Below are 23,355 nucleotides of genomic sequence, written 5' to 3'. Positions count from 1 at the left end.
ACAACACCCTTTGTCCAGCAGAGATCAGCCTCGGCGTCAGGGGTCCACTGTCGCGGTGCTTGGCCACCGGGGGGCGCTCGCTCCCTCTCCCACTCCCACTCCCACTCCCACTCCGGGTGGTCTGCTGCAGGCAGGACCAGGAAGGAAGGCAGGCAGGCAGGCAGAAAGAACCCTCCTCCGGACGGGGGCTCAGGATGGCGGCGGAGGGAGCGGCGGACTTTTTCGGCGCCCGGTGCCCGGACGAGTCGTCGGACAGCGAACCGGAGCAGGAACCGGGCACCCCGCAAAAACTCATCCGGAAAGTGTCCACTTCCGGTCAGATCCGCAGCAAGGTGAACGCCACTAGACGACGAACGGCAGCCCCGTGGAGAATCGTCAAAATCTGCAACCACGTCGCCTTGCATTTGCAACAACGACGCGTCCGATTGTGTGCGAGCGCGCGTTGCCTGTTGACGTTACGTCGTCGCTCCATCCAACCGCACACTTCCCTTCCCGTAACGTCGCGTCGCGTCGCACTTGTTGCAGAAAGGAGCCAAGTACTCTCGGAAATGATCGTGCTCGCTCCGTTCAATCGACGCCGACGTGATGCACTTTCATCTTTTGGGCTGCGACGTGTGCGTGCAAACACGCGACAACTTTCAACTCGACTTGAGCGAGTTAGCGGCCGGCACATTTCATCAAGTGACATGAGTGACCTTGCACTTGTACTCGCGTGGCTTCAAAAAGCCGCAGAAACGTGTCGGAGCGGCCGGGTTTGTCAGCCGGAGGCCCGAAGCACAGCCTCGACCTTTCCTGCTCTGCTCAGCCGGCGCGCGAGGGCGACTGAGGAGCAGCTGCTCGCTGCTAGCATCGCGACGACTTAGCCGCCGCATAACGGACAGCTGAGTTGAACAATAAACGCACTTGGACTCTCGTTGTGCCTTGGTGGCAACATTTCGTGCTCGTAAGAAACAAAGTCACTTAATTGGCCTTCAAAGTGTTCAAGTTGCAAAGCGGCGTCGCTGCTGTGTGAATCCTTACAGCGGCACACTCCTGACAAGATTTGCTTGGCTGGGTTCACATGCTGGAAAAGCAAAATATCTGCTTTGGAATGAGGCAGAGTCCGTACATTTTCAAAATAATGTGACAAATATCAATCTCCCCGTGTACAGCACAAAGCAGACGACATGACATTCGACTTAAATGCACCCCCGCACACTAGAGGTTCGCCGGATGCGGATGCACAACTCCCCGCACGCGCGCGCGCACGCTCCCACGCCCCCCCCCCCCCCCCCACACACACACACACACACACACACAAAATATACTTTTTATTATTAATCTTTTCTTTTGGGGGAACCCCGATTTTCATGTTTTTTCTGCCAAGACAATTGATTGACCATCAGTTATTCACAAATGTTCGCTATGCACCATTATGGGGGGGGGGGACACACACACTCTCACGTCAACAATATATGAGCTGCAGGCAGAACATTTGACTGTTTTCCAACAATTTGTCCCTCAGTTTTGATTGAACTTCACAACAGGGAGGAATTTTCAAGTGCAAAACGCCGAAACGTAGCAAAATGCTTCTGGTGGCGACGCATTTCCGAACAAATGAGATGTCCCGCAAGTAAAGTGCTGCTGCGGCACAAACACGTTAACGCTGGCGGCCACGCGACATTTTTTTTTTTTTTTTTTTGCCACACGCCAACTGGCACGTTGTCTCAGGAAAGCGGCCTTTTTCACGGAATGAAGTCAGAGCTCCCTCTACTGGACAAATGGCACAAGGACATCCCTATGCGCAGCTCCCAAATTTGACAGCGTTTCGTGTTTTGTGACAAATTGAGCCTATGTCGGCGTTTCATGGAAAAAAGCCGGCCCGGTTGGGACTCTTTCGGAAAGCGCGCCAATGCATACCTTTTAACTTGTACGTTTCCCCGTATTTTATAGGTTTTTTTTTTTATCATTTCAAATTGTGTACGCCGTATAACAGTTTTTGTACGGGGGAAAAAAAAAAAGAAAACTCGTTTTTTGTTTGACCAATCTCATCTTGCCCATTTCGGCTCTAATCCGAAGCGTCCGTTAGCGATTCCGACTGCAAACCTCGGCCGACTTTCACGAGCAAAGTTCCTCCAATGCCCGGCCGGGGTCTGGGCCGGGCGAGGAAGCGCTCCGATTGCGCTCTTACTTTGCGCTTGAAATTTGAAGACAAGCGAGCGGCGGCGGCGGCAGGGCCAACTAGTGGCAAGGCGCAATGCGGTGTTGGCTGCCGTTGTGTCAACTTGTCAACCTGCTGTGCCGCCTCAGACCGTGTTGAAGGAAGGAGACTTGATGAAGCAGACCAGCTCGTTCCAGCGCTGGAAGAGAAGATATTTCAAACTGAGGGGAAGAACGCTTTACTACGCGCAGAACGCCAAGGTGAGCGCAAGCTCGCCGATTGTCCGTCCGCGGCCTCGGTTTGCCCTCCGGCCCTTGGTCACGCTGTCCTGGGCTCGTCGCCCCGCAGTCCATCATCTTTGACGAAGTGGACTTGACGGACGCCAGCGTGGCCGAATCCAGCACCAAGAACGTCAACAACAGCTTCACGGTGAGTCCCGCTCGCCGTCGCCGTCCAGCCACCGCGCACTGTTTGTCTCTTTGCTTTTGCTGTGCGTCTTTTCCATTTTGCTTTTATGGAGAACAGGCCCATCCGGAAAACAAGATCCAAAGCCATGAAGACGCTTGGCAGCAGATTAAGCGGAGAGCTCCTTTCCGTGTCTGTCTGTCGTCCGCAACGTCAAATAAAACGGAGCCAAACATGACCAAACCAAACCGGGTCCCGCCGCAGTTGCTGTCCGCCAGGACGGGGCGGCGAAAAGCGTTTTCACAGTCGAGTCCTAAGTTTTGATTCTGACTTTTGAGGTCTGCACAAGGGTTAGGCGAACTTCAATTCATTTGTTTTGAAATGGTCTGCGACGAAAAACTCAAATGAATCAAACTATCGCCTAGGCCTCGTTTATTATTTGGTCATTTTCACGCGGATCCTCACGCTGAAAAGCACGCCTGACGTATTTATCAGTGGACTTGCTTCTTTTCCCGATTTGACGAATTTCCCCACCCGAGGAGGAAGAGAAGGCAGACGGCGTGTTGTACGCCAGAAACACGGCCTGGCAACGCGTGGCCGAGCGGCCGCGTTGTCCCGTCCCGTCCCGTCCCGTCCCGTCCCGTCCGGGCCCGTCCCACAACTGAGGCTGAGCACGCGGGCAGTCCGTTGCCACGTCGCCACGTCAATCCCGTGCTCCTTTGCTGTGGCTCAGCATCCAAAGAAGCCTCATCACATCCGGGTGCACTTTTTCTCCCCGATTTGCTCGCCGAGTCGGGCGCTCTTGTCGTCTTTTCTTGTCCAGGCTTTGAGGAGCTCATTTGCGGAGGGAGCCGGGTGCTCGTATTTGCTCGAGAGCAGCGTGAGATGCAGTCGGACAAATTCAAACGTGCTTTTGGCTTCCTGAAATTGGCCAGCTTGTTTGGAGAGGCTTTTTGAGAGGGAGGCGAGAATCTCGGCCGGTTCAAATCCGTTACGTCTTCTTTTGCTTTTCACGTGCAAACGTTTCCATTGTCGAAGACTTGTCGAGAAACAGAATTTGGAAAATTGGATGACAGCAACGGAAAAAAGGCCTCGCGGGGGCACGCTTTGCCGCGAGCGAATGCGGCCCAAAAACAGCGCAGCTCGGTTCTTTCTCGAGCGTCTACGTTGACTTGAGCCCGTTTGCGGCCAGGTGGGAAGGCGGAGTGGCTCCTTTGTTTTGCACAGGCGCGCACGCAAGAAACACAGCTGAGCTCCGCGTATTTGTGCGTGTGCGCAGGTGATCACCCCGTGCCGGCGTCTCATCCTGTGCGCAGACAACCGCAAGGAGATGGAGGAGTGGATCTCGGCTTTGCGGAGCGTCCAGAACCGGCCCAACTATGAGGTCAGCGCACGCTTTGGGTCAAAGTCCAAAAGCGGCCTGCGGTCAAGCGCGCCCGTTCACATTCCGATCATGTTCATCACCATTTCTCACACTAATGAGAAAATACGTCGTTCCGGCCCCACTGCCAGCCTTTCCCTTTCCCAACGGCCGCTTTGACACCATTGCTAGAAAACGGCCGTCACGGGTGAGCTCTTTTCGGGAACGGGCCCTCGCGTGGTCCGTTCCCGCGGGACCGGCCTTTGGCCGCTAACTCCGGTTGGAACTTGGCTGCTAGCTAGTCGCACTGGTGTTGTTGACAAAGGTCAGCCAGCTGCCGCGGACCATTTGCGACGTGCGCGTTGATGGCGGCTGTGTGTGTGTGCGTGCGTGCGTGTGTCTGCGTGCGTGCGTGCGTGCGTGCGTGCGTTTGTTGTAGTCCAGCCAGTACAGCATGGAGCACTTCAGCGGAATGCACAACTGGTACGCGTGCTCGCACGCCCGGCCCACCTACTGCAACGTGTGCAGAGAAGCTTTGTCGGGAGTCACCTCACGCGGACTCTCCTGTGAAGGTAGCCACACACGCCAAACAAACTCGGGGGGGCCCTCCGGTCACCCTGCCGCTGCTCCACGAAACTGTCCGCTCGCCTTATTGGGACGTGGACACAATTGTCCTCTTTTGGCCTCCAAAGAGCACCGCCACGGATTTGGAACGGACGCTAGCAGAGGTGCTTTGGGCTCAACTTTGAGGGTCTTTCCGTCCCATCGGGGCGAGCCGCCGCAGTCGGCAGACGCGCGCCGGTGCCTCCCACTTTTGGAGGGTGCCAAAGTCTGGGGACGAGCGGCCGCTGTGCTGTTCCGTGGCCAGGCGGGCGGGTGGGCGCTGCCAATGCGGATTCCTCCACAATCGGGAGCCCGACCGCCAAATCGCAAAGCTGAAATGTTTTGGGGCAACCCGTTGGGCGCATTCACACAAACGCTTCGCGGTGCGGACGGACGGCGACCGGCCGCCAAAGCCGCCCGGCGCTTGCGGAATGTCGGGCCGAGGCCGTCGCCCGAGCCGAACCCCGTCGAGCGCGCGTTTCGCCTTTTCAAAGGCGAGGCGGGAAAAGGCCCCGAGCGGCAAGAGCAGACGCCGCCAACGGGCAGGGACCAAATGCGGCCACTCCCGCCGACGTCCTTGATGCCTTCCGCACTCGAGTGAAGCACCAAGTGGGACTGCTTGACTTTTTCTGCCTCCCTCCTCAAGTGGGACGCGCACGTCTTGACAAAGCGTTGGCAGTCCCGCGCCCGCTGCCATCAGCTGCTTTGGACGGAAAGAGCCTCAAAAAGAGCCGAAGGTCTGCGGGCCGAGCAAACGGTCAAGGGAGGGCAGCCGAAGGTCTGCGGGCCGAGCAAACGGTCAAGGGAGGGCAGCCGAAGGTCTGCGGGCCGAGCAAACGGTCAAGGGAGGGCAGCCGAAGGTCTGCGGGCCGAGCAAACGGTCAAGGGAGGGCAGCCGAAGGTCTGCGGGCCGAGCAAACGGTCAAGGGAGGGCAGCCGAAGGTCTGCGGGCCGGGCAAACGGTCAAGGGAGGGCAGCCGAAGGTCTGCGGGCCGGGCAAACGGTCAAGGGAGGGCAGCCGAAGGTCTGCGGGCCGAGCAAACGGTCAAGGGAGGGCAGCCGAAGGTCTGCGGGCCGAGCAAACGGTCAAGGGAGGGCAGCCGAAGGTCTGCGGGCCGAGCAAACGGTCAAGGGAGGGCAGCCGAAGGTCTGCGGGCCGAGCAAACGGTCAAGGGAGGGCAGCCGAAGGTCTGCGGGCCGAGCAAACGGTCAAGGGAGGGCAGCCGAAGGTCTGCGGGCCGAGCAAACGGTCAAGGGAGGGCAGCCGAAGGTCTGCGGGCCGGGCAAACGGTCAAGGGAGGGCAGCCGAAGGTCTGCGGGCCGGGCAAACGGTCAAGGGAGGGCAGCCGAAGGTCTGCGGGCCGAGCAAACGGTCAAGGGAGGGCAGCCGAAGGTCTGCGGGCCGAGCAAACGGTCAAGGGAGGGCAGCCGAAGGTCTGCGGGCCGAGCAAACGGTCAAGGGAGGGCAGCCGAAGGTCTGCGGGCCGAGCAAACGGTCAAGGGAGGGCAGCCGAAGGTCTGCGGGCCGAGCAAACGGTCAAGGGAGGGCAGCCGAAGGTCTGCGGGCCGAGCAAACGGTCAAGGGAGGGCAGCATGGCCCGAGCCCCCCGTTCCAGCACGGGGAGGCCTCCACTTGGGCTCCGGCGTCCGGCGCAAGGACGCTTGGCGGGCGAGCCCGCCCGCATCCGGCGCATCTCCTCGGTGACGTTGTCGGCCAAAAGACGGCAAGCGTGTCCGCGGCCCCAGATTTGGTGACCCCGACCGGAGTCCAAAGTCTGTCCCTCTCGACCGGCGACACGAACGCCGTCGGCACGATCGTGCGCTCAATTGTCGTCTTCTTCGGTGCATGTGCTGACCGCCTGCCTGCGCGCGTGTCCAGTGTGTAAATTCAAGGCTCACAAGCGTTGTGCGGTTCGAGCCACCACCAACTGCAAGTGGACAACGCTGGCATCCATCGGGAGAGACATCATCGAGGACGAGGACGGGGTGAGCCTCTTGCGGCGAGCGAGTGACGCCGGTGAACGAGCTGTTGTCATGCGCTGACGTGCGTGCGTGCGGCGGCGGCGGCGGCGGCGGCAGGTGTGGATGCCCCACCAGTGGCTGGAGGGAAACCTGCCCGTGTCGGCCAAGTGCAGCGCCTGCGACAAGACCTGCGGCAGCGTCTTACGGCTGCAAGACTGCCGATGTCTCTGGTGCAAGGCCATGGTAAGGCGGTCACGCGCACGCGCAGGCGCGGCGGCGGCGGGCCGGGCCTCCCTCCGATTAACGCGGCGGGCGGGCGGGCCTGTCGTTCAGGTGCACTCGGGCTGCCGGGAGCACGTGTCCATCAAGTGTCCGCTGGGCCAGTGCAAAGTGTCCGTCATCCCGCCCACGGCGCTCAACAGCATCGACTCTGACGGTGAGAGCCTGCCGTCCTCCTTTGGGTTCTTGCTCTCGCCACGCGCGTCCGTCGGCCCGATCGGGTTTGCGATTGTAGTTTTCGGGCGCGGCCGTGGCCAAACGTCTCTTTAGTGTCCACCTCCTTCCCAATGGCTAGCCGTCCTATGTCGTGGCGAGGCGCTCTGGCTTGCGTTGGCTGTTGTCTGTCCGCATGTGTTTTTTTTAGATCAATGCAGATTCTTAGCAGAAAAAAAATCTGGCAACCATTTAATCAACAAGTCAAATATATCAGTTGAATCAAAGCGCGAAAAATATGGGTTTGACAGACCTCCTTTTGTGTTTGTTGATCTTTCCAAACGAGTCATTTTCATGTACAAAACGTGCAAAGGCCCGGTCGGATTCCAAACTCTGTCGCGGTGGATTTCAGAAGACGCGCGTGCGATCTTCTGTTGTCCATCCGCGCTCGTTGCCGACGGTGGGAATCAGAAGAAAATCACGCGCCCGCGTCTTTGCGCCAGAAAAGGCCCGGACGCGCACCGATCCGACGCGGGACCTCGCTAAGCGTGGGATTGCGCCGTCTAATTGATGTCGCCGACACCGCCGTAACGTGGGGCGTCGCCGGGCACGGGCGTGGGGACATTTGCTCACTCGGGTTGGCTGTTAGCTAGCCAGTCGGCGCTCGGGGCAAGAACAGGATGGGACTCATGCGGATAAACAGGAAGCGCCGGAAAGAATTGGGCCTTTGCCGCCTTCATCTTCCAAGTGCAAGAGTGAGGGTCGACGATCCCAGTATTGCGCCATACTGTGTCAAGAGCGGGAGGCTTCGCTTCACGCGGGAGTTCATCGTGAGCCAAAATTAGAACGAAACGCATTGATTGGCGTTTGATATTCCGCCCCGGCCAATGGCTTCCTGGTTGGCTCTTGGGGAATAGTGACTCCCTCCCTCCGCCCATGCTACGGCGGGCCATTGCATCTCCCGCATGCGCAGAAGCTACTTTGACGGTCGTCGCCGCGTTTTTCCCAGCGCGACGGGTCGGCCCGACGCCGCAGCGGGGGTCACGGTTGGCCCACGTCGGATCGGTCGATCTAGGCCTAAAGATGCGAACGGTGTCAGGTGAACTAGTCGGCACTCCCTGGAGTGGGCAAAGCGCACGAGGACGTCGTTCTACGCGGCATTTCCCGTTGCATGAGGAATGAAGAATGCGCCTGCGTTTGATCCGTCAAACTCTGGGTTCATTCGGAAAGGGCCGAAAGGGGCGGCTAAAATTGGCAAGCAAAGAACCTCGCTTGAGCTTTTGGACAAACGGCCCGCTTCCGACGGCGCGGCCGCCGCGGCCGCCGCATCCTCACCGTGCGCGTGCCGTGTCCCCGCCGTGCCTTCCCGCTCGGCCGCAGGCTTCTGGAAAGCGTCGTGTCCTCCGTCCTGCACCAGTCCGCTCCTGGTCTTCGTCAACTCCAAGAGCGGAGACAACCAGGGCGTCAAGTTCCTGCGGCGCTTCAAGCAGCTGCTCAACCCCGCGCAAGTTTTCGATCTGATGAACGGAGGACCGCACTTGGGGTGAGGCGCCGGGCAGCTTGGCCTCAGCGCCACGGCGGCACGCGCACCCGCTAACGCGCCGCCGCGGCTTGTCGCCAGGTTGCGTCTCTTCCAGAAGTTTGACACCTTCAGGATCCTGGTGTGCGGAGGAGACGGCAGCGTGGGTTGGGTTCTCTCCGAGATCGACGCGCTGACGCTGCACAAACAGGTGAGCTTCTCGGACAGGCCGTCTGGGCGCGCGCGTCCTCAAGCCGCTGTCTCCGTGGCGCCCTAGTGCCAGCTGGGGGTGCTGCCTCTGGGAACCGGCAACGACCTGGCCCGGGTTCTGGGCTGGGGCTCCGCCTGCGACGACGACGCCCAACTACCTCAAATCCTGGAGAAACTGGAGCGGGCCAGCACCAAGATGCTGGACAGGTGATTGACGCGGCCCTCCAGGCCCGACTCCGGCTTTGCTGACGTCGCCGTCATGGCCGCAGGTGGAGCGTCATGGTGTATGAGAGCAAGTTTCCACGGCAACACTCCACCTCCAGCGTGGCCGAGGACAGCGCCGACGACTCGGAGGTGACGCGCCGCCGCCGCCGTCTTTGGCGCTTCAAACGGCACCTTGGAGTGGAAAAGTGGAGAAAGTGGCCGACCGCTGACGTACAGGAGATGTTCCGCCGCTCTTTTCGCCAAACCCGTTGGGACTTTTTTGGGCCCGGTTTGAAACTTCACGGTCGTCGACTTCTCGAAATGTCCTCCCGTACGAGCTGCGACTCGTCAACCGATCCGGGAAGGGCTTCCCGAGTAGCAGCCGAATTCAAAGAGTCAATGGGACACGTTGAAAAAGGGGGTTTTGGAGCAGACGGCCCAAAAAGCTGCGCAAGCCATCATCGCCTTTGGCGAATTGTGGCTGACGTCCGAGTGAGTTCTGCATCCCGGCTGGCCGCAAGAGCCCGCTCAATGGCCAAAAGCTCTTTGGGACGCATTCACAGGGACGTCCGCCCCGCGGGATGCCTCGCACCTGGCGGAGAGTCCCCGTTGCGCGGCTTGGGGCGGGAGCTTGAGGGAGGGAGGCAGGGAGGGAGGGAGGGAGGGAGGGAGGGAGGCAGGCAGGGAGGCAGGGAGGGAGGGAGGGAGGCAGGGAGGCAGGGAGGCAGGGAGGGAGCGCGAGAGGCACCAAAAGGCACCCTGCGCGGACGTCCTGGAGAAGTTGACGGCCGAATGCTGTCGTTTGGCCTTTCCCGCACGCAAATCGTTTGAGACATTTGAGAGGAGCCAAAACAAATGACTCCTCCCACTTTTGGTGTGTCCAGGTGCAACAGATTCTGACTTATGAGGACTCCGTGGCCGTTCACCTTTCCAAGATTCTGACCTCGGACCAGCACTCGGTTGTCATTTCCTCCGCCAGGTACGTCCGCTTGCTCTTTGTTTCCTTTTGTGCTTTGGCCTCGGTCTTGATCTGTGCGTGCGTGTGCGTGTGCGTGTGCGTGTGCGTGTGTGTTCAGGGTTCTGTGTGAGACGGTGAAGGACTTTGTGGCGCGGGTGGGCAAGGCCTACGAGAAGAACACGGAGCCTTCGCAGGAGTCTGACGTCATGGCCAAGAAGGTACGGGAGTCGGCGACTTCCTGCGGGACGGACGGAGCTGACTTCCTGTTGACGTTTGGCGCCCGTGTGCAGTGCGGCCTCCTGAAGGAAAAGTTGGACCTCCTCCTGCGGACGCTGACCCAGGAGTCCGAGGCGTCCCGACGGGCCAACTCTCCTCTTCCTCCGGAAGACGGGAGCCCCCTGGCCTTCGTGTTGCCGCTCCTCTGCGCGCCGCCCGGCCCCGCCCCCGACCCCTGCCCCGCGGCGGCCATCTTTAAGCCGCGCGAGCAGCTGATGCTTCGAGCCAACAGCCTCAAGAAGGTCATCCGGCAGATCATCGAACACGCGGAGAAAGGTCAGCGACACATACGGACGCTCCTTATCTCCGCTTTCCATTTTAGCTTCCACACACCAAAATCCTTGTGCTATCGAGAGAGAAAAAAAAAAAAAAAAGTTTTCAAATAGCTTTTGCCCCTCCGACACGCGTGAAACACTTTCAAGTTCATAAAAGACGCTTCACCTTGTTCAAGTTGCAACAATCCATTAAGACACCACCGAGCAATCAACAAATTCATCGACACCTTTTTGGGATCATCGCTCGCTCGTTTGGAGCCATCGTTGACCTTGAAATAGTCGGGGGGTTTTGCCGATTTTCGGACAGAGGCCACGGACCAAAGCGGGAACCGAATCGTCGTCAATTTATGGCAACAATTCTAGTCGGTGAAAAGGTCAGCGAGCTCGTCGTTGTACGAGGCAGCCAGCCGAAGCCCAAAGCGGCCTCCCGAGCCGAGTCGAGTCGAGTCGAGTCGAGTCGAGTCGGCGGCCGTCACACTCCGCAAGGGTGCCCAGAACAGATCAGATTGCGCACCTGCTTGTCTTCACTTGCTTGGGATTCCTCAATACAAAAAAGAACAAAACAAAAACTAGCATCGCCTGTGACAGGGTTCAAAATAGCCCTCGACAAAAAAATGGCATCGCCGAAGGGTGCTGTGCTTTGCTTCCGCTTGATTGAATATAAAGTCAAAAAACAAAAAAACCTGCAAAGATTTTGTCTCTTCTCTGTTGGCTCCTTCCCTCCTGGCCCACACTACTCTCATGACAGAGGTTGGCCACCTTTTACACCCCTAGTCCCCTCCCCTAAACCAATTCATTCCCAAATTCCTTGGTCAAAACACATCCATATTACCAACCAAAAATATTCAAAATGTTCGAAAAATCTCATCGCTCAACCAATCATAACCCTGCGACCTTGGACTGCTAAAAAAACAACAAACCATTATTTCACTTTAAAACTCTGTATTCCGCCATGACGTCCCAATGACGTCACACGGCGACGCCCTGCGCGTGACGCTACAGAAGCCGGAAATAGCGACGTGCTCGGTTTGACAGTGGCGAGTCGTGAATGATAGGCGGATGCTGGAGAAAAGTTTGTGGAACACGAGGTTATGGCATACGACTATGGAATGGAAAAAAATGGCCCGACGGTGGCCGCATCCCGCACGGCCAAGCCCACCGATGGATGGCCAACCAACAAAACATGCAGACCAACGGCTCGAGGTACGGGCGCGCTAACGTGCGTATCGGATTCGGTCGGAGACACCGGTCTCCCCGCAGCGCCCGACGGAGCCACTCCCGTCACATCCTCATAATAAAGGAATTTGAACATAAGACACATTTTTACTCACCGACCAAATCGTAAAACCAATGGATGGCGACAGCTCGAACCCTTTGCAAATATTCCTTCGCACCCCTCTGCAAATAAGAGGCCAAAGCGCGCCGGGCTCAAGCTGTTGATTGGTCGCTGCCGCTTCAAGTTGACCACAAAAGTGACCCATGCAAACGCGCGCAAACGGCGGCAGTCGCCAGCGTTCTCGCTGCGGCTTAGTAGGGGACCTTCACGGCCCCTGCGCCTCTGAAGGAGGGGCGCCCCCCAAAAAAAAGAAAAAAAAAGGAATCATGGTTCTTTTTGCCTCGCCGAACGAACTCCCCCTTCACCCGTTGTCGTTTTTGCAGCCGTGGACGAGCAGAACGCGCAGACGGCGTCCATGTTCTCTGCGGGCGGGGCCAAGGCGGACGGCGGCCAGGACAACGAGGACGAACGACGGGCTGCCGTCCAAGGTGCGTTTGGCGCCGTGGCCGACGGCCTTCAAGGTCGCTAAGCCCTCTGGCGGCATTGGGATACTCAGACAAAATGCGGTCAGGCCGGCGGGGGGGTGGGGGTGGACGGGGGGGCGAGAGTTGAGATGCGCCCGCCGGTGCGCAGGACGGCAAAGCGCTTGCGGCAATTGGACGTTTTGTTTTGCAAGCGGCCGCCCGGCATGCTCCACTCGCGTCCCCGCCGCGGCGCGCGTCCCAAAAGGGCAGCCGGCGTTGGACGCGTCTCACGTCAAGGGATGGGCGCCTTCGCTCCTTCCCTCCCTGATCACCATCTGGCCCCTGACCTCCACAGCTCCCAATCCCTTTGGACTGAGCGGACAGCAAGGAGGGAGCGAAGGATTCGTCCACGCGTTTGCCGCTCGTCAATCGCGACAGGGACGTTTTGATATGGTGAACGAGGCAGTGAGAGCGCCCGTGTGCGCGTGTGCGCTTGCAGCCGGCAAGACGGCGTGCGAGAGGCTGCCGAGGAAAGGCGGCCTGTCGCCGGGCAGCTCGGCATCGCTTCCCGTCCACGCGGCAAGTGGAGACAACGTGCCCGCGCTCAACGCCAAGATCCTCTATCCGGGTGAGATGCTCTCTCCTGGCCTGGTTTGCTGCGCCTTTGCTGCACGTTTCTTTGTTTTTTCTCTCTGAGAACTCTGAGCTGTACGCGCGCGCAGGGCTGCGGGCAAGCGTGTCGTCCTCCCTGTCCCACAGTTCCGTCATCGGCCGACTGCTGCTCGACGCCGACTCGCTTGCGCCGTGTGACCCCGACGACATGTGAGAGGCATTTGTCCAATCAGGCCGAGGTGAATTGAAAAAGTCCCGTCCGTTCCAGCGCTCGCCGCCTCCAGATGGGAGCGAGCCCGCTTTTGCCAGCCGCCGCTCGTTTTTGCACAGGGTTTTTGCTTTGAGCGACAAGATATTTCAAGTCCTTTGACTACAATTCATTCAAGTTGTAGTCATAACTGACTCATGCGAATGTATTTTAGTTGTAGTCGCCCAAATAATGAACAGAGTCTGTTTTTCTTCAGCACACATTTCATACATTGTGAAAACTCTTTCGATCGGTGAGGGGAGGCTGGAACGGGCAAACGGCATTTCTATTCATTTCCGTGGCAAGGATCATTTGAGTTAGTTGTGAGGTCACGCAAGGGCTGCTATCGATCTCAAGGCACCGACCGCTGTTTCTCTCCCTCCCTCCGTGCGGGCGGGCGTGTAGGGGGTGCTACACTGAAAAGTGCGTGATGAACAATTACTTCGGCATCGGTCTGGACGCCAAAATTTCCCTGGACTTCAACAACAAGAGGGACGAGCATCCCGAGAAGTGCAGGTGAGACATGAAGGCGAGCGCGTCCGTGAGCGGCGAGTGACGTGTGTGACGCGCGTGCAGGAGCCGCACCAAGAACATGATGTGGTACGGCGTGCTGGGAACCAAAGAGCTGCTGCACAGAACCTACAAGAACCTGGAGCAGAGAGTTCTGCTGGAGGTGAGAGCCGAGCCGGCTAGGGAAGCCCGCGCCTGCCGGCGACCGGCCGGCGGACGGGCGACCGACCGACCGACCGGCCGGCGGACGGGCGACCGACCGACCGACCGGCCGGCGGACGGGCGACCGACCGACCGACCGACCGGCCGGCGGACGGGCGACCGACCGACCGACCGACCGGCCGGCGGACGGGCGACCGACCGACCGACCGACCGGCCGGCGGACGGGCGACCGACCGACCGACCGACCGACCGGCCGACCGACCGACCGACCGGCCGACCGACCGACCGACCGGCGGACGGGCGACCGACCGACCGACCGGCCGACCGACCGACCGGCGTCCTCTCCGTGTGTGCGCAGTGCGACGGGCGAGCCATCCCCCTCCCTAGCCTGCAGGGCATCGCCGTCTTGAACATTCCCAGTTACGCCGGAGGGACCAACTTCTGGGGAGGAACCAAAGAAGACGACGTGAGAAGGCCGACCCGTCTCTCCAACTTCTCTCTCCCGTCCGTTGGTCTCTCACCTGGCTCGTGCGCGCGTGCGTGTCGGCAGACCTTCAGCGCTCCGTCTTTTGACGACAAGATTCTGGAGGTGGTGGCGGTGTTTGGCAGCATGCAGATGGCCGTCTCCAGGGTCATCAACCTGCAACACCACCGCATCGCGCAGGTAGGTAGGTAGGTAGGTAGGTAGGTGCGTGCGCCCCCGTTGACTGGCTGTGGGCCTCTTACGCCGTCCTAGCAAGCCAGGCCAAATATGCAGGTTAGCCTCACACTAGCTAGCTGGCTAGCTAGCTGCTACGACAGGACACGGATGGATTTCCAATAGGAGTCCGGGTTCTGCCCTTGGCCAGTGAAGGGCAAGGCTCAGGAAAGTCAAAAGGAGGCCCTGGCCTTTCCGGAGGTAGCTAGGAGTCGGCCGCATGCAGTTTGGGTCCACTCCTAAAAGTCAACATGATGATTTGCAAAAACGTAGGGTGTGGAAAACGCGCTATTTAAGTCCACTCCATTTACCATGACGTCGTTTCATTTTTTCGAGACCAGCAGAGCTTTCGTTTTCACGTAATCCATTCGACTTGATTGGGGACTCGCCACTTACACAGGAAACAAATAGCCAATGCAGATTTTGGCTGCGAGTCCGAGCTCGACAGCTCTTTTGAGACTGGGAAAATCCTCCGGTGTGTACCGATCGAGGTTTCGTGCTGACGATCCCGATGCCGATTGAGTGAGATGGGCCGATAGCCGTTGCTATCACATGGATTAGCAATGGTAAATGGAGGGCACTGACGGAGCGCTTTTATCTCCGCTGCAAGGTGGCTTTCCAAAGCCTCTCATTCACGCACACCAATGGGGAGGCCGCTGCCTTGCAAGGCGCCGCCAGGGAGCAAATCGGGCTTCGGTGTCTTGCTGAAGGACACTTGGACGTGGTCACAACGTTTGCGGATCGAACCCTCAACCTTCGGGGTTGTGAGAGGACCACTGTACCACTGAGCCGTCCCGGAGCACATTCGAGCTGCTCACTTAATGGCCATTTTCGGAACGGGTCCATTTTTTCGATGAATCCGATTCAACAAAACATTCTATCCAAATGTCCATCTTTTTTGTGATCCAAATACTTGCGCTTCATTTCAAATGGACAGCAATAAACGTGACGATCGTGTGCGTAACGTGGCGTGTTCGGGGGGGTGGGGGAGAGGACGCAAGACTGCATACCGGCTGGCTGCTTCTCTACTTGGCTGCAGGCTGCAAAGTACGAGCTGCAGGTGATGGTTTTTGGGATTGGCATCGATGGACATACGGTCACGATCGTACCGGGCCTCGCTTACCTACGGGTTTTCCGACTTTCGTTGCTCGCGGCTTTGACAGTCGCGGCTTTTTTGTGGAGTTATCGGAGTTGGAGGGTATGAGCTGGAGTCTGACTACTTTGGATCCAAGCAAAGTGTCCCTTGTCCACGCCGTCCCCTGAAAAGACAAGAAAATCTTTGGCTAACTCTCCGGGGCTTCCTCACATGCGTGCATGTCAGTGTCGCACGGTGAAGATCGCCATCCTGGGGGACGAGGGCGTTCCGGTGCAGGTGGACGGCGAGGCCTGGATCCAGCCACCGGGTTACATCAAGATTCTCCACAAGAACCGCAGCCAGACGCTGACCAGGGACCGGGTGAGTGCCGGGGGGGGGCGTGCTGTTCGTGGTGGGGGGGTGTTCCATTCCCGTTCCGGAGGTGAGCAACGGCGTTCTCTCTTGCAGGCCTTCGAGAGCACATTGAAGTCGTGGGAGGACAAACAAAAGTGCGAATTTCCTCGGGACCCGGCCGGTCTGCCGGCCGCCGCCACCGCCGCCACCGCCGCCGCCCCCCTTAGCGGCCATCCCGAGATCCTCTCCGAGGAAGAGGCGGCGCTCGTACGGGACTTGGCGCAGGCGGCCGGAGTCCTCATCGGCAGGTGACTGAGCGCCGCCGCTTTCCTTCCTTTTGTCCATTCACCCCCCTCCGTTCGTACCTGCCTGTGCCTTTGCGCACTTACTCAACTTTTTTGTTTGTCAGCATCTGTCAGCTGGCGCAGAGTCACCGCAGTCTGGAACAAGAACTGGCTCACGCCGTCAACGCCAGCTCCAAGTCCATTGACCGCGTCTACACGCAGTCCGGCGCCATCGGGGTAGCAAAGACCACTCACCTGGCCACATGACACATCGTATCGTTTGTTGTGCTTTGGGCTGCGCAATTCTGGCCAAAGTGATCATCAGCGGTATTGCAGTTATTAATCAATAACTGCAAAACCTGCATTTTGATTGCATGACTACTAATGAAAACAATTTTCAGTGCAGAAAAAAAATGGACAAAAAAGGATCAGCGGCGAATAAGAAAACAAACAGTATTTGGCCAATAGGAGCAAATGAATATACAACGATAGCTAACGATTATTTGAATTACCGAACAATCTGTCATTGATCTACTGATGAACTGGATTTTTTATTTTTGTTTTAAATAACATATTTATTTGTCCCTTTACTGAGAAACGGGCAAGTACTTCAAATTGACAGTGTAGAAATTGATGATGATGATTCGGTTCCTGGTTTGCTTTGCAATTAATATCCTTCCCAAAAAATGGGCAAAAACATTGATTGTTTTCCAAAGTCAAAACAGATGTTTGCAAATGTCTTATTTTGGAGAGAAAAAAAGAGCGATAACTACAGCTGCGAGCTGCTATGGATGCAGTTTCATGAATTTTGCTGCCAGACTTCTCAAATGAGGCGACGTTTGACCCCCGCGACCAGCACCCCCCAAAAAAGCCTGCTGCGTACGCAGTTTGCTATATTTTCACGCATGTTTCGACCCTCAAAATCAGCGTCGTTTTTCTTGGCACACAGCGGGTCGCCACAGCAACAGCACTGGGCACAAACGGGCAAATTTCCTGTTTTCGTATAAATCCGAACACTGTTTTGGGCAAAGGCAAAGTCCATCTGGTTAACTCGTTACAAAGAAAACATCAAGGAATAGAACATGTATTTCCTTTTGCCGGTAGGTTGCGCGATCACTATGATGCAAATACGCTCAGACCTGGACCTTTGTCAAATTTGTGAAATTTCGAGAAGATCGTCTGCGTCAGGTTACGGCAGCTTTTGATGTCACTGCCAATCACCGGAATCGGGGCACCGTCATGGCCACGCCCTCTGCCGAAAAGTCACGATGCTAGCCATAAACCACGGTCCGCGTTTTGGATTAAATTTCCGATGGATCCATTCTTTCAACGCGCTTGCCGCAATAAATGTAGAGAAAGACCTTTCTTGTCGCCACCAGGTGGTGCTATAACTTGGTCAGAATCTTGTCAGAAATCAAATCTTATCAGATTGTTTGGGGAGCATGTGCAGGGGAGTTATTAAGGGTTCCTTCATGCAAATGCAAAATTGAATGTCCCGCCCCATCATATAGTATGTCGAAAACTCAAAGTCTTTATCCTGGCTAGCGTCCTCGGTCTTGAGATGGTACGGACATAGTTTGAAGTCAATCGGACAAAACACCTAGGTCGGACAATGGCGCAAAAGTATGCCGCTGAAAATGTGCCAAAGTTGGACATTCCAAAATCCAGGCCTCAGGGTGCTACACGCGACTCCCAATTTTCGTAGCCCTAGGACAGACATACCCCGGGATAGGGCTCCGCTAAACGCCAGGCCCGATATGTGCGGAGAGTTCGGCGAGTTTTTGGGCGGCACAAGAATAATAGGCCAGAACGATTGATTCGACCGATTGCAACGATTGACTCGACCGCTGCTCGGGCCCTCGTCATTCTGCGTTCGAGGAGGACGACAGAAATTGTGACGTTTGCTATCGACAGGCTGGAATTCCGAGCATATGGACAATTTCAAGGTAAACGAGGTCTCGAAACGATGAAGCCATTTTCAAAAGGGTTGTCGATGAATCAATCGTTGCACCTCTCAAGTCAAGTCAAGACACCTTTATTTATATACTGTAGCCCTTAATCACAAGAAAGTCTCACATGCCCATAGTTGACAAACTATCAACAACATCCCCTGATCTTAGGGAAAACTCCAAAAAGCCCACCCGTGAAAAATGAGAAACCTTGAGAAGGGGCCACAGATGGGGGAATCCCCCTTCTCACAAAATCGTACGTTGATCCCTTGCGAGGCACTCGTTCGGCATGTCCCATTTTTGTTGTACTTTCATGCACTCGGTAGGGGGTACCGGCTCGCACCTTAATCGAGCGTCGATTGACGATCGATTGAAATTGGATGAATGGCGCAGCCCTAACTGCAAGCCCACCAAGACGACGTGTCTCTTGCCTTTAGGCGGCGGGCTGCGGCGCCGTGGTGGCCATGCTAAAGGACGTGAAAGCATTGCTCAGTGAGACGGAGCTGCTTCTGGCAGGAAAGATGTCCATGGTAAGGCAAAGGCACACCTAACGCTAAGTCCGGGTCTGCCGGTACACAACGTGTGTGCGTGCGTGCGGCAGGCGTTGGACGTGGCCCAACAGGAGCAGTTGAACGAGGCGCTGAGTTGTGTGCGTGCGCGTCTGGGCGGCCTGGCGGACGTTCCCTGGCTCAACCTCGCCTTCGACCCATCGGACCGACAGGTACCAAAAGCTCTCTGGCCGTGCGGCTGGGGTTCGAGCTCGCGGCGGGCGCTCGTGACCTCAAGGCGGCGCTGCGCTTGTGTCCAGGATTCCCTGGCCGACTGCGCCAAGCCTAGTCGCGGCGGCAAGTTCCGATTGGTCCCCAAGTTTAAAAGGGACAAAAACAACAAAGCCAAAGAGACGCGCAGCTCTCTGGCTCTGCCTGGTAAGCCCCCCCCCCCCCCCCGAGAGCCTTTGTTTGGACGGCTCCGTCGGACGTGGCGCCTCACTTCCCGCTCGTCTCAGTTCACCAGTGGGGCACGGAGGAGGTCGGGGCCTGGCTGGACTTCCTGTGTCTGCCCGAGTACAAGGACATCTTCGGCCGACACGACGTGCGAGGCAGCGAACTGCTGCACCTGGAGAGGCGAGACCTCAAGGTAGGGCGCCGCCGCCGCTGTCGTCGTCACGCGGTGCGACGTGAACGCGGCGAGGCAGGGGCTGTTCACCTGTCGACTGGCGTGCCGTGCCACGCGAGCGGCTTAAGAGCCGACGTGCGCGTCATGACATGTTGCCACACGTGCACGCGAGGTGACGTGAGACGTGTGCGCAGGATCTGGGCGTGAGCAAGGTGGGCCACATGAAGAGAATCCTTCAGGGCATCCGAGAGCTGAGCCGAAACAGCAGCGCCAGCGAGGCCTGAGCTCCGTCGGCCGCCTCCGCCTCCGCCTCCAGGTGACGTTTTGGACGGCAATGTGATGCCAATGAGCGTTCAGCTCCACTACCGTCAAGTCAATGTGCGGCTTTTTGTTTGCGTCGCGCTCTCTAGCCGCCGCCGTCTCCAGTCGTCGGCCGGCAACCGGGATGTCACCCGAGTGCCTTGTCACGTGACCAATCAGCATCAGCTTTTTAATTTTATTTTAATTTATTTACATTCACACACTCTTAACGCCATCATTATTTATATTTCATCTATCCTTCGTTTTCTTTTTCATGCTAACTTGGTGCAAGTTGCAGCGGTAAATTGGACTACAGACATTGAAGAAGAAAAATGTGTATTTTGATCAAGAAACATTTTGTGCTTATGTTATTAAAAGTCATTTCACACAGTTGGATACCATTTCTCACCTCGTATTTTCTTTTGCGCTCAGGCGCTTTGCGTATTTTTCATTCCAGGACTTCTCCATTTGTTGTACGATTTTGGGGGGCGCGGAAGGGTTTTCGATTCCAGTGGCTCTCGAGCTTTTGCCTTTTGATTGAAAAATGGAGCAGCATGATGAGCAACATGACAATCGAGTGGCACGGCGAACGCCAGATGGAGTGAGTGCTCTCGTATGGCGCGCCAACGGGGGCTGGCTGCTGCTGCCAGCTCTGCTGGGAGCAAATTTGGCTTCAGTGCCTTGCTCAAGGACACAAGGGTTGAGGAAGGGTTGTTGAAACCCACAACCTCGATCACTGCGAGCCATGCGGCCCTGATGGTAGTAGGCCCAAGACTTTTTGTCCCCCTAAGAGTATTATTGTGAGCCACTTGGACTTGGCATACATGAAAAAATGTATTGCACATCAAATTCAAAGTTGTCGATCAAACCTTCAAAAGTTTCTTTTTCATTTAAACCGCAGCCCTGGCAATTACAAAATCGCAATGATATTGCAAATGCGACTCATCGTTCAGCCCTAATTGCTGCAAGTGAACTTCTTTGAATGTCGAATTGTTGCTCACCATTCAATGTTGGAAATTGGACAAGTGTTTCATTCAGTACCACAAGAGGGAGCCCAAGTGCCACTTGCGCTACTCATGCGCCACTTTGAGAATCGCCAGGCGCTCTCTGCTTGGAAAATCGCAGTTCAGCAGATATGTGTGAATCGGGCGCAACGGCGAGGAGAAAACTGAAAAATGATTCAGTCCCCTTGAGAAACAGCATTTTATTGCAATGTTGTCCATTTGCATAAGGAATCGGAAAGTACTCATTTTGCAAGTGAAGCCAAGTAGAAAAAAAACCCCACCGAGATTTTGTCCTGAAATCACACAAAAGCTTTGACTGTGAAGACTTGGAGCGAGTGCCGCGACATTGTCCAGCGTGTCGAGGTAAACTTGAGTGAGCCGTCGCCGTGGTTACCACGTGGCCCGTCGGTTGATGCCGCCCCTCCAAAATAAGAGCGCTTGCGCACGTGCGGTACCTGCGTCAGGATCTGAAGACGTGGACGGCTCTGATGACAAACTGACGGCAGATGGGACACTCGCTCATCCGCTTGCCGCACTTGGTGCACGTGATCATGTGGCCGCACTCCAGCAGCACGCAGTCGATGGCCGCGTCCATACAGATGCGACACAGGTTCTGCTCGGAGCTCGCCGGAGCGCCGCCGCAGTCCTCTAGAGGGAGACACCGCGGACGGCTTTACATGACAGTGCAATCGATGGGCCGCCGCCAGTGGGAATGTGCAGTCGTGGGAATGTGCAGTCGTGCCAACTGAGTGCAGTGCCACTTTGCGCTTCAACATGCCCGTCAAGTGACGCAGGGCCGAATGAGCTTGTTGCCTGGCAGCCATTTTAGGGCAGTTGGACAGATTTGTCTTGACAGTAAGGCGGTGCTTATGTTCCCACAACAAGTGAAAGCCATGTTCCGCAAATTCTCCCTAGGCATGTTTTGATGCCACTTCCAGTTTTTGGGAAGTGCTGTAAACAATCCGAAAACAGAACAAACACACACACGATACAGGAGGGAGGGAGGAGAGAGAGAGAGGGAGAGAGAGGGAGGGAGAGGGGGAGAGAGAGAGAGAGGGCGAGAGATATATATCTCGACAAACAAACACGATTCCAAATAGACGAACCGCTGTAATAAATAACACTTGCCCCCAAAAAGTATGCCACATAGGCGGACTGGCAAAAAAGGAATCTACTGAATGCAAGAACAGACTCCTCTGTCACCAGGAGAAAAAGAAAAAAACGTGTTTTTTCCCTCTTCCCTTGTTTATCAATCTGCTGGCGAACACGGACGGGTGTGCAGCAGTTGGACCAACAAAGCGCCGAAAATGAAAGCTAGCGAGCAAAACGGTGACTCCGACCGACGTTGTTGCTTTGGTGACACCTCCAACACAGCAACAGTGCTGGGATTGCGTCGAGCGGCTAAGGCAACACTCGGAAAGCAAAAGCGTCTCCGATTGGGCCAAGTGGGCACGCCAACCGACCGACCGGACGGACGGACGGACGGACGGACCGCAGGTGGCTCACAGGCTCCGACCGCTTAGTGGCCACCGTCAGCGACGGCGCGCAGCCAAGATCTCTCCTGGACTTGGTCACATTAGATCACACACACTAAAACGAGCAGGCTAAAGTGCTTCTCAAATCCACCAGACGGGTAGAAGGCACGCGAAAGGAGGTCAACGGGGTTAGGCTTTTCTCTCAAGGCATTTGCACTTATGGCCAGAATGCTTCTTTTGCTCTCTTTGGGTGGCAAATGCGCCCATGGGCAGGCAGAAAAATCTCCTCCCTGACCTCTCTTTGTGAAGGCGCGCGTTTGGAAAGAGAGCGCCGAGGGGCGACGGAGCTCACCGCGATTGGCATTGTGGTCCCGGTAGAGGCGAGCCACTCGCTCCATCAGCTCCCACTTTTCGCAGCAGCCTTTGAAGTTGACAAAGTTCCTGGCCAGAATTTCCTTCAGCTGCCGCACGCTCAGCGCCTCCACGTCACCTTCGCCGGCCAAGTCCGACAGCGAGGCCCTGCGGCCCGCCGGCTCCCGCACGTCCTCGGGGTCCGCCGCGTCCTCGGGGTCCCATTCCTGAAGGAGAGCGCACGGCACAAGCGCAACATCTCACGTCACTCGCTCCGCATCTCTCCGCTTTGCAAATGACAAGGACGGCATTCAAAGCAGCTTTTTTTTCCCACTTCTGGGATTTACTTTCCTTCTCCTGACAGCTTTCAAATTCCAAGGAAGTGAAACATCACTCAATCAATAAATAAGCAGATTCATCGATGTCAAACTTTTGCAAAGCCAGCCGCTGAGAAAAAGAGCGGCTCCCGTCTCTCTGTCACCTTTCAAACGCAACTCTGTCAAAGACGACAACTTCTCGGGCTTTCGTTTGCAAGGTCGCGGCTCGGCAACGCCGTCGGGACGAACGGAGCCATTGGCGGCTGCTGCCCAAAGTCGGTCGCGGCATTTGGCCAAATATGGGCATGGGCCTTTTTTTTTTTTTTTTTTTTCAAAACGCGACGCCCGCTAAGAGATCATTTTCAAAGTGCGTTGACATGAAATTTCACTTGACTTCCTACGAGATGCTGCTGACCTGGCCACCTTTTGCTTTGAGGTCCTGCAAAAAACATGAAAGAGCTTTTGACCTGCTCAACTTTCAAGACATGCTGATGACCAAGAGCGCGCCCTGAACTTGAAAACAAAAACACAACATCTACTGTGTAAGATTTAGAAAAAGAAATCAACTTTCGCAAAGCCGTTCACTGAACCGATGCCGAAAGCCATTTCAACAAAGTTAAGAGCTGCAGTTTGTAGTTTTCAGAACGCCGACTCCCTTTTCCTGAAAAATGAAATCTCAGCTCCAAATATCGGCTTTCGGCCTCCTGCGCTACGACTAATCGGTATCGGTCCTGAAAAACACCTACGGGCCTTTCTCGAGAACTTGAAATGTTTGAGGTGAATCATGCTGAAATCACGTCTCGCCAGTGACGTCACTC

At 56.5% G+C, this 23,355-nt stretch overlaps 2 protein-coding genes across 6 annotated transcripts in view; one reads left to right on the top strand and one right to left on the bottom strand.

Annotated features, from left to right (window-relative positions):
- The first annotated feature begins 87 nt into the window (after positions 1–87).
- Positions 88–19,786, top strand: dgkd (diacylglycerol kinase delta). 3 transcript variants are annotated; one of them, XM_086035373.1, is made up of 30 exons: positions 88–332; positions 2,290–2,400; positions 2,489–2,569; positions 3,825–3,929; positions 4,345–4,477; positions 6,388–6,494; positions 6,588–6,713; positions 6,804–6,906; positions 8,283–8,445; positions 8,524–8,632; positions 8,699–8,838; positions 8,901–8,985; positions 9,720–9,814; positions 9,912–10,011; positions 10,084–10,345; positions 12,004–12,108; positions 12,440–12,712; positions 12,807–12,906; positions 13,349–13,459; positions 13,520–13,616; positions 13,974–14,081; positions 14,166–14,279; positions 15,634–15,768; positions 15,856–16,049; positions 16,151–16,262; positions 18,412–18,504; positions 18,576–18,695; positions 18,783–18,900; positions 18,981–19,111; positions 19,285–19,786. In XM_086035373.1, the coding sequence occupies exons 1-30, from the start codon at positions 195–197 to the stop codon at positions 19,372–19,374; spliced, it is 3,759 nt and encodes a 1,252-aa protein (XP_085891499.1). In that variant the 5' UTR covers positions 88–194; the 3' UTR covers positions 19,375–19,786. The 3 variants fall into 3 exon arrangements, with proteins under 3 accessions (XP_085891499.1, XP_085891500.1, XP_085891501.1); XM_086035374.1 differs by lacking the exons at positions 88–332; positions 2,290–2,400 and having other exon boundaries at positions 2,470–2,569; positions 12,584–12,712; XM_086035375.1 differs by lacking the exons at positions 88–332; positions 2,290–2,400 and having other exon boundaries at positions 2,534–2,569; positions 4,350–4,477.
- rffl (ring finger and FYVE-like domain containing E3 ubiquitin protein ligase) overlaps positions 10,400–23,355 on the bottom strand; it is a 20,099-nt gene continuing 7,143 nt past the window's right edge. The window contains exons 5-7 of one of the 3 annotated variants that reach the window (XM_086035390.1): positions 22,222–22,447; positions 20,850–21,042; positions 10,400–10,415 (exon numbers count right to left, since the gene is read on the bottom strand). In XM_086035390.1, the coding sequence (XP_085891516.1) occupies positions 20,855–21,042; positions 22,222–22,447 (414 nt within the window). In that variant the 3' untranslated portion in view covers positions 10,400–10,415; positions 20,850–20,854. Of the gene's footprint in view, positions 10,416–15,807; positions 16,281–20,578; positions 21,043–22,221; positions 22,448–23,355 lie in introns of those variants that run through there. The other 2 variants (XM_086035389.1, XM_086035388.1) reach the window with 2 other exon arrangements.

The sequence above is a fragment of the Filicampus tigris genome, chromosome 7, assembly GCF_054856515.1.
Source record: "Filicampus tigris isolate MCC_2025a chromosome 7, RoL_Ftig_1.0, whole genome shotgun sequence".
NCBI lineage: Eukaryota > Metazoa > Chordata > Actinopteri > Syngnathiformes > Syngnathidae > Filicampus > Filicampus tigris.
This window is presented reverse-complemented; position numbering and strand designations above follow the sequence as displayed.

Coding starts and splice junctions, on each gene's coding strand:
- dgkd (XM_086035373.1), top strand. CDS start 195: ATGGCGGCGGAGGGAGCGGCGGACTTTTTCGGCGCCCGGTGCCCGGAC. Junction 6,714..6,803: donor GTCTCTGGTGCAAGGCCATG/GTAAGGCGGTCA, acceptor CCTGTCGTTCAG/GTGCACTCGGGCTGCCGGGA. Junction 13,460..13,519: donor GAGCATCCCGAGAAGTGCAG/GTGAGACATGAA, acceptor ACGCGCGTGCAG/GAGCCGCACCAAGAACATGA.